General features: G+C 42.9%; 2 protein-coding genes and 1 long non-coding RNA gene across 5 annotated transcripts in view; 2 read left to right on the top strand and 1 right to left on the bottom strand.

Annotated features, from left to right (window-relative positions):
- The window catches only part of TRPM1 (transient receptor potential cation channel subfamily M member 1), an 80,107-nt gene extending 74,893 nt beyond the window's left edge, over positions 1–5,214 (top strand). The window contains exon 25 of the mRNA XM_060157038.1: positions 3,334–5,214. Coding sequence (XP_060013021.1) covers positions 3,334–4,591 — 1,258 coding nt within the window. The 3' untranslated portion in view covers positions 4,592–5,214. The remainder of the gene's footprint in view (positions 1–3,333) is intronic.
- On the bottom strand, positions 3,294–15,296 carry LOC132524722 (uncharacterized). The gene is made up of 3 exons (XR_009541992.1): positions 15,185–15,296; positions 5,356–5,457; positions 3,294–4,009 (listed from the first exon to the last, which is right to left on the bottom strand). It is a non-coding gene; the product is annotated as an uncharacterized LOC132524722 (long non-coding RNA).
- MTMR10 (myotubularin related protein 10) overlaps positions 14,949–15,721 on the top strand; it is a 44,844-nt gene continuing 44,071 nt past the window's right edge. For 2 of the 3 annotated variants that reach the window (XR_009541985.1, XM_060156990.1), the window contains exon 1: positions 15,021–15,202. Coding sequence is in view for 1 of the 3 variants with exons in the window: in XM_060156990.1 (XP_060012973.1) it covers positions 15,143–15,202 (60 nt within the window). In the remaining 2 variants the exon portion in view is untranslated. Of the gene's footprint in view, positions 15,203–15,721 lie in introns of all 3 variants that reach the window. The other variant, XM_060157012.1, reaches the window with a different exon arrangement.

Genomic DNA, 15,721 nt, shown 5'->3' with positions numbered 1-15,721 from the left:
CTGTGTGAGTGGCCAGCAATGCTGTTATCTGGATTAGGTCACACAGGGAAAAAAACAGGCAGAGAATTATAAAAGATTTGAGAGGAAAGATACGTATCTATATTTTACCAGCTTATTTATTTTTAAAAGTTTGCACAGCTGCTTTAATCTCTAAATGTTGTGTTTGTTAAAGGATTTCAAGTCTGTTCCAGAGGCAATGCGGTTTTTAACACAAAAGGAATGAATCCTTGGGGCAGTAGATTTGAAGTGAGCAAGGAGACATGACATTTAACAGAGAAAACCAAGTTGGACTTGAAGTCATGGAAAATTAAGAGTGCAAAGTTCTTCTGATGGTCCCTGAAATACAGGACGGGGAACACTTAGAACCTGTTGTCGGGTTCCCTATGGTAGGGAAGCTTTTTTTTTTTTTTTTAATTTATTGAAGTATAGTTAATTTATAAACTAACACAATGTTGTGTTGGTTTCAGGTGTATAGCAAAGTGATTCAGTTATACATACACATATATATGTTTTCCCTTATAGCTTATTACAAAATATTGAGTAGTGTTCCCTGTGCTATACAGTAGGTCCATGTTGATTATCTATTTTTTTTTAAATTAATTTTATTATTATTATTTTTGCGGTACTCAGGCCTCTCACTGTTGTGGCCTCTCCCGTTGCGGAGCACAGGCTCCGGACGCGCAGGCTCAGCGGCCATGGCTCACGGGCCTAGCCGCTCCACGGCACGTGGGATCCTCCCGGACCGGGGCACAAACCCGTGTCCCCTGCATTGGCAGGCGGACTCTCAACCACTCCGCCACCAGGGAAGCCCCTGATTATCTATTTTAAATACAGTAGTGTGCATCTGTTAATCCCAGTAGGGAAGCTTTTAAAGAAGGAAGTCACGTCTCCTCATACATGGTGAATTTGGCGAAGTTGGTCCTCCTGGTGGCAAACTTCCAGGAAGCCAGACCCTTCCTGATCAGATGATGTGATTTCCTAAGGGACATAAAAATAGTCCTCTCCCCATGAAAAGGGTTAAGAATGGAAGCCAAGGACCCTCCCACACAACGGAGCGCAGCTGTCAATGTGGCCAACAGAAGTAGAACATGTGCAAAAGCATTTCTGGGAGAATGTAGGACAAGGTAGCTGCAGAAGCAGCAGAGTGGGGAGAGCACAGGAGATGCAGTCAGGCGGAGGGCGGAAACGGTGCAAGAAGAGCAGCAGGTAATCAGGAAGTAGAGGAGAGGAAAGCAAGCGCAGGTGAGGGATTTTAGAAGGATATGCAGAGAGGGTAGCAAAGCCATATTAGACACAGACTCGAAGCAAACTGGGTGACCTTAAAGTCTGCCTATACATTTCCACAGAAGGATAAAAGGTGGGCAAGAAGCAACAGATAACGAAAGTACAAAGTGTTTGCCTTCACCCACGGATGAGCTTGTGAACAGACCACCACACTGCCGGGTGCAGAGGGTCCAGAGGCTCTCAGTGGGAGCCAGGATCCCCTCTGCCTGGCTGCCCCAGGACAAATTCAACTTTTAGAAGGTAGTCCCAGGTCCTGGACATAACTTGCTGCCTTTTAGAGTTAAATTTCATAAGCCAATGGAAAGAATTCATACTGTATGTATTCCTGAAATATAAAATATAGTCTACACCAGCAGGCTTTAGTTCAGGCAACACTATGGTCTCATAGGCTACTGCCTGATCTTCTAGGAGTTAAAAAAATCTAACAGCAGATATTTATAATCTGTCATGATCTTTCTTTCTTACAACCCCATAAGGGAATACCAATTATTAAATATAGCAAACAATTTAAAGTTACTGGTATTCTTCAGATGATTTAATGACCTCTTGTCTCTGAAGTAAACCATCTGATAATCTGAACTTAATTTTTTGTTTTTAAAATTTATTTCATTGAAGTATAGTTTACAATGTTGTGTTAATTTCTTCTTACAGCAAATTGATTCAGTTATATATATATATATATATTCTTTTCCATTATGGTTTATCCAGGATATTGGATGTAGTTCCCTGTGCTATACAGTAGGACCTTGTTTATCCATCCTATATATAAGTTTGCATCTGCTAATCCCAAACTCGCAATCCATCCCTCCCCCACCCTCCATCCCCTTTGGCAACCACAAGTCTGTTCCCTATGTCTGTTGGTCTGCTTCTCTTTCATAGATAAGTTCATTTGTGTCATAATTAGATTCCACATATAAGTGGTATCATATGGTATTCGTCTTTCTCAGTCTGATTTACTTAACTTAGTTATGATATTCTGTAGATCCATCCATGTTGCTGTAAATGGCCTTATTTCATTCTTTTCATGGCTGAGTAATATTCCATTGTATATATATATACACCACATCTTTATCCATTCCTCTCTTGATGGACATTTAAGTTGCTTCCATGTCTTGGCTATTGTGAATAGTACTGCTGTAAACATAGGGGTCTTTTCAAATTACAGTTTTCTCTGGATATTTGCCCAGGAGTGGGATTGCTGGATCATATGGCAACTCTACGTTTAGTTTTTTGAGGACCCTCCGTACTGTTCTCCATAGTGGCTGCACCAATTTACATTCCCACCAAGAGTGTAGGAGGGTTCCCTTTTCTCCACACCCTCTCCAGCATTTGTTGTTCATAGATTTTTTGATGATAGGCATTCTGACTGGCATGAGATGCTATCTCATTATAGTTTTGATTTGCATTTCTCTAATAATTAGCAATGAATCTGAACTTAATTATTAACAATTCATTTTCCGAATTCCCTGAACTTCAAATAAGGATGTTATTGTATTTATTTTGTCATGATAACCATTCATTGCTGACAGCTATACTCAAAACTCAGAAACCTAACTGCTAGTGTCTCCCTTTATCATCAGAGGCAATGTGATGTACCAGATGAGAGACCAGAGCTGGTGCCCCTGCTGGTGCCACACTCTTTGCCAGCTGTGCGTCTGTAGGCAAATTACTTACCCCCTCCGTGACTTGATTTCCTCATCTGTAAAATGGGGATGGTGATAATAGTGCCTTCTTCATAGGTCTGTTGTGAGGGTTAAACAAGCCTAGAATAGGACCTCAGTGAGTACGTATCAATGAATACATAAGGCATTTAGAGCAATGAACAGTAAATAGCACCATATGCGTTAACCATATTTCTATTATTTTCTGATGCTCCTCACTGTAATTTTCAGTAGTTATATTAGGAGAGTGTGAAGTTTAAAAATATGCGCCAATCAGCCCATGATTCCCAAAAGCCTGCAAAATCATACAGCAACAATAACATTATATTTTTGGTTTTAATCCTTAGTTCATCTCAGTGTAATAAACCTACCCCTTTGTATCCGCCAGAGTTGAAAATATGTCCATGAGGTTGGAAGAAATCAACGAAAGAGAAAACTTTATGAAAACTTCCCTGCAGACTGTTGACCTTCGCCTTTCCCAACTGGAAGAACTATCTAGCAGAATGGTAAATGCGCTGGAAAACCTCGCAGGAATCGACAAGTCCGACCTGATACAGACCCGGTCCCGGGCTTCTTCTGAGTGCGATGCAACATACCTTCTAAGGCAAAGCAGCATCAACAGTGCCGATGGCTACAGCATGTATAGGTATCTTTTCAACGGGGAGGAGTTGTATGAGGATACTTCCCGCTGCATGCCACCAGGGACAGGGTTCAGGAAAAAAGTTGGTTCCTTCCGTGTGAAGGAAGAGAAGGACCAAAGAACGCACCTGGTCCCAGAGCGTCAGGGCAGCCTTCGCCTGCCACCCAGCACAAGCACGCCAGCATCCCCAGACGGCGATCGACTTGCATCAGACAACGTGAAGAGCACCTCAGAGCCGAAATTAAGTCCAGATGGTGGGATTTCAGCTGAAGATGATGAAAGGCAGGCAGACTCTAAGAGAGGAGAAACGAGCTCCCCAAGTTTCAGTCAAACAGAAGTTATGCACGGACAGAACAATTTGGATTTTCAAAGCACTCAGCTAACAGTGGAAACAACGAAGATAGAAGGCACCATTTCTTATCCCCTGGAAGAAACAAAAGTGACCCGTTATTACCCTGATGAGACGTTCAGTGCTTGTAAAGCAATGAAGTCCAGAAGCTTTGTATATTCCCGGGGAAGAAAGCTGGTCGGCGGGGTTAACAAGTGGAGTGCAGCTGGGGACCAAACATGCCCCTCCACGGTTGAGCAGTGGACCACAGAGTGGAGGTATCAAGTTCAAAAGATTATGCGTTCTCAGAGCACGGATATCCCTTCCTTTGGGTCTGAAACGGCACTGCAGGGTGAGCATCAAGGGCATTTCACAGACACCGAAGATGAAAACTATGTTTCTGAAACAGGCCCTCAGATCTCCCGTTTGTCACTAGCTGTTACTGACAGAACTGACAAGGAAAACTTACTGTCTGTGAAAACACACCAAACTTTGGGATTCCCATCTTTAAGGTCAAAAAGTTTACACGGCCATCCTAGGAATGCTAAAGCCATTCAGGGCACCTTAGACAGATCTAGACATGCCAGCAGTGTAAGTAACTTAGCAGTTGTGTCCAGAATTACAACGGAAGACCTGAAAGTTAAGCGAGAGAAAAATTCCTCAGAAACTGAATGCTAATGAGTTTTGTTTCTTTGATTTTTCAGTCAGAACAACTGATGAGTCCCATCTTGGTCATCTAAACATCATCCATTTCTGAAATCATTTTCATTAAAAACGTTTGACAATTTGGACTTATTTAAAATTTAGAGTTTAATTTTAGTGCATTACAATTTAACATGTAATGCACTAAACTTAATGTTTTGTTAGCACATGTTAGTAAACTTAGCTTTTTTAGTTGGAGTAGGATCAATGGAAGTGATAATGCTCCAGTCACGATAAATGGCTTCATCAGTATACAGGATCCTACGATCTCTTTATTTCTGGGGGCAACCGAATAGCCAAAGAAATGCCTTTGGGTGACACCAGTAGGTTACTTAAGGGAGTAAGCAACTATGTAAGAAAGGGAAATGAAAGACAAAGCAAACATGAAAAAAAAAAAAAGGAGGGGTGGAGGAAAAGAACAATAAAACTATGAGGTGCAAGAAGTGAGAATTGGAAAGGGGAAGTAAACATCATATGTTCTTTATGGGTTTCTGTTTATTTTATGTTTTAATGCTTTATGTTTTAAAATTACACGATGGAAAAAAAAGGCCACGATTATATCAAAGGTCATACTGTAATAGGGTAGGGTGACCAAGAGTTTTGTTAATGTGTAAAAATAAAGTATCCCACATGAATTTTCCTGTTGTCATCTAGTCCTTGATGGCAAACACAAATTAATTGTACTTCTGTCTACACAATGGTTGGTGTAAAGCTGTGGCTAAAACCTAAAGGATACATACATGTTCAAGGTGGGAATTCTCAAGAGCTACAAAGACAATTCGTGGCTAAAAACACAAGGTGTGCTTCAACTTGTAAGTTCAAAGATACAGCATCGCCATAAACTGGCAAGGGGCAGGGGGAGGAGAGAGAGAGAGAGAGAGATTAATTCACTGCAGTTATGCCAAAGGTACTAATTAGAGACCACAGGAGACTTGAGAGTTTAATAGCCAGATGAGAATCCCTGAACTGAGCTGGATTTGGGACTATTTAATCAATCCTGCTACCTGTGTTATTTGACCCAAGGATAAACCCATTCCATTTGACCTCATTCCTAAATCTCTGCTTTGGGTGCCAAGAAAACTTGCAGCCCTTTGCCACAACCTAAAAAAAGCTTTCTCAGAACAAGCTGGAGAACCTCTGACAGCTCAAGAGAGCAGGTCTGAAGAAGGCAAAGCTTTTGTTTGGAATTCTCCACCTGTCCGCTTATTACACAGGCCCCTTTTGTAGGTCACTCCCACCTTGCCTCAGGTGTGGGGCCTGAGTTTATTCCCAGAAGTCTCACTGAGTCTCCTGTAGAAGTGTTGGTTGAAAGGGATGTGGTTTTTTTTCTTAAGGTATTTATCTTACAGACCCAGAATGTGTACATTCTAATGGTGGAATTTCAGAACCTACGGCAGGGACTTTTCTTGTAAACCCTGAATCATACAATATAGCTATTTATGTGCTCTACCAACTCTGTTCGACTCAAATATTAAGGGCCTATTACGCAGGGCACTAAGCCAGACTGCTTGTTATTATATTGCTATTATTCCAATATCATTCCAATTTTGCTAAATATGGAAAACTGAATATTAAGAACTAATATCCAATCTGATCAAATCTAGCAGTATCTAATACATTAAAATAGAAACACTGCACATGTTCAAAGCACTTAGCATAGACTGTTGGTGGGAATATAAAATGGCGCAGCCACTATGGAGAACAGTATGGAGATTCCTTCCTGGGCATATATCCAGAGAAAACCATAATTTGAAAAGATACACGCACCCCAGTGTTCATAACAGCACTATTTACAATAGCCAAGACATGGATGTAACCTAAATGTCCATCGATAGACGAATGGATAAAGAAGATGTGGTATATTTATACAATGGAATATCAGCCATAAAAAAGAATGAAATAGTGCCATTTTCAGCAACATGGATAGACCTAGAGATTATCATACTAAGTGAAGTAAGTTAGAGAGGCAAAGACAAATACCATATGATATCACTTACATGTAGAATCTAAAAAAATGATACAAATGAACTTATTTACAAAACAGAAATAGACTCACAGACATTGAAAACAAACTTATGGAAGCCAAAGGGGCTGGAGGGATAAATTTGGAATTTGGGATTAAGAGATACACACTATTATATATAAAATAGATAAACAAGGACTTACTGTATAGCACAGGGGACTATACTTAATATCTTGTAATAACCTATAATGGAAAAGAATCTGAAAAAAATAGATGTATATAGGTATAACCGAATCACTTTGCTGTTCATCTGAAACATTGTAAGCCAACTATACTTCAACAAAAAAATAAAAATTATTAAAAAATCATTTCGCATAGAACTGTCTTAGTAAATTAGAATTATATTTCTGTTCTATGTAAAACCTAATAAGAAACATAATGAGGGCTTTTATTCTTATATCCCATAAACTCTGTCACACTCATAAATTAGTTATGATGTGATATTTGATATGAAGTTTAAAAACTCATTTTTAAATTTCTATCAAGGGGAATTAAGAATTGAACTATCAAAGACCTCGTTATAAGTGACTCTCTCCTTTGAGACTGTATGATTGCCTACTTTCTGTACATACAACTGTATCACCACAAGGCTTCTACAGGTTTCCATAATTTAGGTTTCAAAATTTAAAAATTAAACGTTAATGTTGTCATATAGTTATTCCATATCAAAAATGCATTTTACTGGATATAAATTGGAAATAAAGAGAAATGAAATTATTGTCTTATTATCTCCTACATAAAAAAGCAATTTTTTTTTTTTTTTTTTGGTGGTACACGGGCCTCTCACTGTTGTGGCCTCTCCCGCTGCGGAACACAGGCTCCGGACATGCAGGCCCAGCGGCCATGGCCCACGGGCCCAGCCGCTCCGCGGCATGTGGGATCCTCCCGGACCGGGGCACGAACCCATGTCCCCTGCATCGGCAGGCGGACTCTCAACCACTGCGCCACCAGGGAAGCCCTAAAAAAGCAATTTTAAAGATAATTTTTATTATAAAAGATACAGAAAATCACACAAAACAAATGTATGTCTTAATTATTGTCAGATGGACATCCTTTATAACCACTACCCGTTCGCATAGAATTTGCCAGCCACCCCAGAAGTTCCAAAAGTTCCTGTGTCAACCACCTTCCTCCCCACAAAAATAACCACTCTCCTTTTATAGTAACCACTTCCTTGCTGTAAAACAATGACTCCAAAACTGGGTGGCTTGAAACACCTATTTTATTATGCTCATGGATCCTGTGGGTCAGGAATTCAGACAAGGCATAGCAGGAATGTCCCTGATTTGTAGTGTCTGCTGATTTCCAAGGTGTAACTATTCCTACCCTGGCCAACACCAAGCTACTCGTGTGACGTCACTGAATGTGGATTTGGGGAAAAATGCTAACAATTTGCTGCTGTGAGCCAGTACAAACTGGCTACAGCACTTCAGTGTCTCTGCTCCACAGTGTTTGAGCTGGGAAGACTCAGTGTCTGGAGGCTGGAATCATCCAGAAGCACCTTCCCTCACAGGTCTGGGAGTTGATCCTGGCTGTCAGCAGGGATCTAAATCTCAGCTAGAGTCCATCCACCAGAGCACCTGTGCATCGCCTTTCCGTGTGCCCTGGGCTTCCTCACAGCATGGCAGCCTCATAGGAATCAGTTCAAGGTTCCAAAAGTGAATGTCGCAGTGAGCAAGACAGAAATATTGTTTTTTATGACCTCGCTTCCACTGCATTCTCTTGGTCACAGGTGAGTCAGTAAGGCCAGCCCAGACTCAAGGAAGCGGGTCATATTTGGGAGACGTGTTGAAAATTTTGCAGACATGCTTTAAAATCCCCACACTTGCATTTCATTATAGCTTTATCACCTGAATGTTCCTTAGCACTAGAGTTAAGCATCCCTCTTTTTTGTTTTTTAATTTGCTGATTCCCCTTCTATCTGTTTCTCCTTCTTATAGTTCATCTGTTGAAGAACGTGGGTCATTTGACTTGCAAAGTTTCCCACAGCCTAAATTTTACTGGTTGAACAGTCATATGCAGTTAGATGTGTTCCACTCTGCCTGCAAGTTGGCAGGAGCATTGAGAGGCTTGTTCAGGCTTAGGTTCGATCCTGATGGCAAGGCTACTTGGGTGTTGTTGCTTCTTTCATCATGAGGCACATCTATGTCTACTTGCCTCTCTTTTTGTGATGTCAGTAGCTGTTCATACTCAATATCTGGATCCCTTCATTCATAGGAAGTTGAAAATTTTAATATTCGAATCCTATTATTTCTTTGTCTTTTATTATTTAGAATACTTTATAAAGAGATTATTCCTTTCACCTACTATTTGATTATGCAGTGGTATAGTTCATACTGTACAGTAGGGATAATTATTGACTTTTCCCATTCATTTGCCAGTTTTCAAGATAATGAATTGGCTTTTATCATCTTCCAAAGGTGACTGATAGATTTTTAAATATATGTGTGTGTATATATATATATATATATACACCATTATGATCGCATGAATTGAAACATGTGATATGTTCCAATCCATTGCAATTATTATCCTTTTACATTTTCTTTCCTTGAGTACCTTAAATATGTTACTCCATTTTCTTTTTTTTTTTTTTTCTGCCCACGCTGCACAGCCTGTGGGATCTTAGCTCCCCACTAGGGATTGAACCCAGGCCCCTGGCAGTGAGAGCGCCGAGCCCTTACCACTGGACCGCCAGGGAATTCCTGTTACTCCATTTTCTTCTGACATAAAGGATTGTTTCCAAAAGGTCTGATGATAATCTAATTTTTTTTCACCTAGAAGTCATTTGTTCTTTTTGTCTAGATATCTAGATATCTAGACATCTAGATATCTAGATATCTAGACATCTAGATATCTAGATATATTTTTTCTAGATATCTAGAAATTTTCATTATTTTTTCTTTAAATTCCAATAGTTTTACAAGAATATGTCTTAGTGTTGGTAATTCTGGATTGACGTTCTCACCTGCAGTGTGTTCTCTCAATGCATAGTTTCAAAGCTCTTTTTTTTAAAAATTTCAAGGAAGTTCTCTTGAATATAGTTTGCAGTATCTCATCTGTCTCCTTATCTCCTCCCCTGCTTTTTCCACAAAGGCTCTTATTGTTTCTTCAAGGGCTGGATCTCCTTCGCTTATCCTCAGTATTTGCCACTTTCTAACTAATCTTTTTTAATCTCTATTGATTTTTGAAAATTTTTTCTCCTTTTTATCTTCTGCTTCTCTTAAGGCATAACAAATTGTGTTTATTCACCCTTGGGTTTCTTTTGGTTTAGTCTTCATTTCTGAAATAATTCTTTCTCTTATTTCTAATTCTCTTCTGAATTTGTTCATTTAATTCCAAATATTCCTAATTCTGATTTACATAATTCATTCATGTCTCCTATCATTTTCTTTGTGTCTTTTAGCTCTTTGAAATGCTGGGCGTTGGTTCTGATCTGCATTGAGGGCATGTTTTTCTGATGTGCTTTTACTGTCTACAGGAGTGCTATTCAGTTCTTCTCTTTTTCATTACAATAGTTTTCTATAGGATTTGACTTCCATACTTTCCCTTGGTTATTTTTATGTGAAATTGGTTTTCTCAAACTTTTTGAAGGAGGCAGTTGTTAGGATAGTTTTTCTAACTTTGCAGAGAACCTTTTACTTTTTGGCTGCGCCATGCAGCATGCAGGATCTTAGTACCCCAACCAGGGATCGAACCTGTGCCCCCTACATTGGGAGCTTGGAGTCTTAACCACTGGACCAGCAGGGAATTCCCAAGAGAACCTTTTTTATTTTTACAGTCTAGCATTAAAATTTTGTAAAGTCAGCTTACTTTCAGAGATTTCCTGATCCTCCATCTTCACCTGGACCCTCTCTTTCCTTTGTCTCTCCTTGGCTCAATTTTGCTCCCATGCCAAGCAGTTTGTCTTCAGTGTGGGTCCCTTTCCTTGAAGGAAGCCATGGTAGGTCAGTTTCAAGAGTTCCTACAGCAATATTGTTCCACCCCTCAGACCTCACCAGGAGCCCTTGCACTCTCAAACACCACTTTCTACTTCACCTGCTCTTCTCAACTTGACTGGGTGGGCCAGTAAATACCTTCTGGCTATTTGGGGATTCTTCAGATGCCTCATTGATTCCCTTTGCTGATATAACAAAGGTCTTGTAAGTACTATGGTTTGCTCCTACTTGCCTATGTTTTGGAAATCATAGGGATACCATTCCATTTAGATTTGTGGTTAATGTTGTCCATGGGCCTCTGGTTTTGCTTTATAGTTCCTTTCTCTATTTTCATGGGGAGACTGAATAATTATGCTGCTGTTGTCATCTTCCCAGAATTCCCCCTCAAGAAACAGATTTTTTAAATGACTTAATAGTCATCTTCCCGGACCATATACTCAGGCAATGGTATAGTTTTGTAGACATGATACTTAACCACTGTACACTACCTCTCCCACTGCTACCACCATCACCTTCTTTTATCTGGACTCTTCTGATAGCCCCCAACTAGTCTTTTTACTGAAAGTAGGGTTTAGCTGCTCATTGCTCTAAAGCTAATAAGGGGGCGAGTTGGTGGAAAGTTTGCTTGATTTCAGAGGCCAGCAACCAGGGGTTGGGGGAGAGGGCAGACTCCTGTTCAAAGGCCGACGCCCCCCCCACTGTGGGAGTGAGAGCTATAAAAGTCGAAGGAGGGGACTACATGTAGAAACAGCACAGGCAGCTCTGACAGTCATCTTGAAATTGGTCATGGGGTGGTCTGATCAGCGTCATCTTGATGGCTTTCAGTACAGTTAATCTTTAGTTCCAGGGTCGGTTTGTTCCCATTTCTCTGAGGGCAGCTCTCAGAATTGTGGCAGCTTATGTCATGGCTACAGCCTGGTCATCATGTAGTTAACTTCTTCCACCTGGTGTGGGTTTCGGTAGCTATAAGACAGCTCACAGGATATGGCTCAGAATATTATCCATAGCCCTTGAGGAGGAACTAAAGGTCCTTGACTTTGCTTAATGACTAAACTATTACTATTTTGTCCTGTTTGATTGTTTTCCTTTGCTTCTGCATTTTCTCACTTCTCTGATCGAATTTATTCTTTGACTGAAGTTTTCCTGCAGACAAAAGGCGGGCTGAAGGCATGGGGTCCATAGACCATAGTAGGGTCCTGCTCCATTTCAGTCTCACTGCTTCTACCATGCTGTACCTGTACAGCAGGGGGAGTGATTATTTTTAAATGTCAGATCACGTCATTCTCAGCTCAAAATGTTGCAGAAGCTTCTCAATTTTCAGGCCCTATGTGATCTGGCTTCTTTTTCTCTGACCTCTTCTTCCACTAGATTAGGCTGCTCTGAACACACCAGGCAGGTTCACACCTCAGGGCATTTGCACGGCTAACCCCTCTTCCTCCTGATCTCCGCCTGGCTTGCTCCCTCACTTCCTTCCATCTCTGCTCAAACGTCATCTTATCAGAAAGGCCTTCCCTGACCACACCCCATCTCCCATCGAAAAACAAAACCCTCATCTTCTTCCCATTTGTTTTTCTTCATGGCACTTGTTATATATTAATTTTTTATATCCTTCCACCTGGAGTGAAAGTGCAGGAAAGTAGAAACTTTGTCTTCTTAGTGACCCAAGTCGTTTTTAGCACAGAGTTAGCAATCAATACAAATTTGGTAACTGACTGAATGAATATATTAATTACCTAGCACCTAATAGATATTCAAGAAATGTTAGCTCTTTTTTTCCTTTTCACAGGGAAAAGGAAATGATCTGTACAGAATGCCACTATCCCCCGTGATAGAAGAACCAATACTGGAAACAGAGTCAGAAAAATAGGGGACAAAATACTGACATCAGAACCAAAGAAGGAGACAGTCAGCTATTTCGAATGTACAGAGTATCAAGGATATCAGGACTAGTGCTAGGAACTGCATTTATTCTCCCAAAATTCAGACGTTGAAGCTCTGACCCCCAATGTGACTGTATTTGGAGGTAGGGCTTTTAGGAGGTAATTAATTAAATGAGGTCATAAGTGGTGGGGTCCTAATCCAACAGGATTAATGCCTCTATAAGAAGAAACACCAGAGTGTGCTCTAATACCCTGCACCCGTCCACCACCAACCCTCCTCCCTCAGCTCTCTCCACTGTCTGCAAGCCAGGCAGAGAGCTCGCACCAGAATTCCATCTTGCCTATACTTCACCTTGGACTTCCCAGCCTCCAGAACTGTGAGAAATAAATTTCCGTTATTTAAGCCACCTAGTTTGTGGTATTTTCTTATGGCAACCCAAGCAGACTGATACAATTACATATCTGAAAAGGCCCTAAAATTCAGGGTAAGTCAGGACAAATCTGGAAATCAGAGTTTTTCCACTTTTCGACTGTATGGTCACTTATTAGAGTTGTAGATCCTAAAAAAACCTGTATGGCAAAAGCCAAATTATAGTAAGTCGTTTCAGTATAAAGATCCACATATTCCTTGAAGAGTATTTGTGGAAAAAAAATAAATTTTGTCTAGTTTTATTGAGATGTAATTGACATACATCACTGTATAAATACAGCTTAAGGTGTACAGTCTAATGGTTTGACTTGCATATATTGTGGAATGATTACCGCAATAAGTTTAGCGGGCATTCATCATCTCATGCAAATACAATAAAAAGAGAAAGAAAGAAAAAAACGCTTAGGATTTACTCTCCTAACTTTCCTATATAACAGACAGCAGTGTTAATCATATTTATCATGTTGTACATTACATCCCTAGTACTTACTTATCGCCTAACTGGAAATTTGCACCTTTTGACCACCTTCCTCCAATTCCCCTTCCTCCCATGCCCTGCCTCTGGTAACCACAAATCTGATCTTTTTCTATGAGTTTTTTTTTTAATGCATTTAATAGAGAAAACACGGACTATTCATAAAAAGGTGTTAAATGTATGTGCACAACACTATCTTTAGCATCTATAACTCAATGGGCTTAACATTTTAAAGTATGATTGTGGTTTCCGGTCAAAATGGAATCATATGGCACTCAAACAAGTTAACCAGAAAGATCAGTGGGGTTCTGGATCCAGGATAAATTATTTTCCAAAAAAACGTACCTTTTGAATCTTTGTTTAAATCCTTTAGTGTTTCCATTAGCAACACTTGTCAGTATGATTGTGATTCATATGTCCACATTGGAGCTTCCCTGTGACATTAATTATAATATGCTGGATTAGGGATTTATTCTTCAAAGCATAAGAAAAATCTAGTCTCAACTAATAGATTTACCAAAATGAAAGATCACTAGCCCCCTTACCAAAGGTTGCTCCAGTTCGGAAACATGCTAAAGAGTTCAGAAATGCCCTGCGTTTGATATGCTGAAATTCGCTGGTTCTTTGCAATTAACGGGCAGATATTCGGTCCATAGCCTATTCGGTCCACACCACTAAGGCCTGACTCTTGCTGGGCTTTTGATCATTTATCTGCTCACTGGTATTTTTACACGTGAGGATAGGCACGAAAAGAAAGGAAGGTAATTTGCTTAATATCTTTTTCCACATTAAAGTTTAATAAAGAGGGTAGAAGTTAAAGTAAATGGAGGAGTCCGGGTTGCCTGGCAACGTCCTCCGTCAATAGCCTCAGCACCCCGTGGAATTCAGCAGCAGGACACCCCAGTCTCAAAGCTTTCCGCACAGACAACCGTGTGATGGGAGAAAAACCTCCCCCAGTGTCGACCTTGAAGGCACCGCGCTGACCGCCTGATCCCAGTCACTGCCGGCTGCCCCGGGCCGCCTTCCCGGTGCCCGTCCCTCACACGCTGGCCGCAGACAGCGTGACCGGCTGAGCCCAGGGTTCCAGGGTCCCCTTCCCCCGCCCCGGGCTCCTCCCGAAGAAGGAAAACGACACTGGTCGCGCGAGCTGGAGGACTAGCGAGCAGCGTCAAGGGGGTTGTCCCGGGGACAGGGGGACCGCGGGGCAGTCGGCACGGAAGCTTGAGCGAAAGCCGGGGCCGCCTCCCGAGACCCCTATGACCCCCGCCGGCCGCCGTAGGTCCCTGCTGGCCGCTGTGACCCCCTCGGGCCGCCCCCCGTGGCTCCTCTGACCCCCGCGGGCCGCCGTACGTCCCCGCGGACCGTTGTGGACCCTGCCGGCCGCCATAGCAGTGCTCCCACCCCCGCCCGGACCGGCCTTTCAAGATGGCTCCCGCGCCCCGCTCCCCCCCGGCGCTCTCGCTGAGGGCCGGGCAGCGGCGCAAGGCGCCAGCCTCGCGTTCCGACTCCCGCGCGGCCTAGAGGCCGGCAGCGGCCGGCCGCCGGCCTGCGCGCTCCGTCTCTTGGGGCGGGGCGGCACGCCGGGCCCCTTCCGGGGATGGGCCCGGGCTCCTCCCCGCTCGGGCGGGCGCTCAGCCGTGTCCACGCCCGTCAGCCCGCCCGGCCCGGCTGGCCGCAGACCGAGCCCGGGCGGCCGCACGGGGAACTCTCAGCCAGCGGGCGTCGGGAGGCGGATCCCGGGCCCCGACCGGGACGGGCCGAGCCGAGCAGGCGGCGGCACCATGTTCTCGCTCAAGCCGCCCAGACCCACGTTCAGGTCCTACCTCCTGCCGCCGCCCCAGGTAAACAGCCGTCTCCCCGCGGCGCCCTCTCCTCGCGTTTCCGGGGAGCCGAGCACGGGCAGGCCCAGGAGACTGCCCCGTCCCCCGTCCCCCGTCCCCCGGACCCCGGCGCGGGGAAACCGCCTTCCCGGGAACCCCGCCGGCTCGGTGGAAACTTGCAAAACTCCGCCGCAGCCGTTCTCGGCTCCGAGACGGGACTCCAGGGAGCGATCGGAGTTAGGATTTATTTAGCCCTTCGCCTGGCGACGGTCCCCGTCGTGACCGCCGGCAGGATCGCATCGCCTGTGGGCACTTAGTGGAAGGGGTTACTTACCTGTCGTAAATGTGAACACCTGGAAGCGGCCCTGGCGGTTGTAGTATTTTTATGGCCAGACTCTCAATTGCATCACGAGCAGATCCTTACAAGAGTTCGGTAAAAATGTGTAAGAATTTAAGTGGGGGGAATACGTGGCTGTCGCCTGTGTCATCACCTAGAAAATAAAATTTGCTTTTATCTCTCAGGCGGGAAAAAAGTTTTGA

Source organism: Lagenorhynchus albirostris, chromosome 1, assembly GCF_949774975.1.
Source record: "Lagenorhynchus albirostris chromosome 1, mLagAlb1.1, whole genome shotgun sequence".
NCBI classification, from domain to species: domain Eukaryota; kingdom Metazoa; phylum Chordata; class Mammalia; order Artiodactyla; family Delphinidae; genus Lagenorhynchus; species Lagenorhynchus albirostris.
Note: the sequence above shows the minus strand (reverse complement) of the source record. Positions and strands in the feature narration are given on the sequence as shown.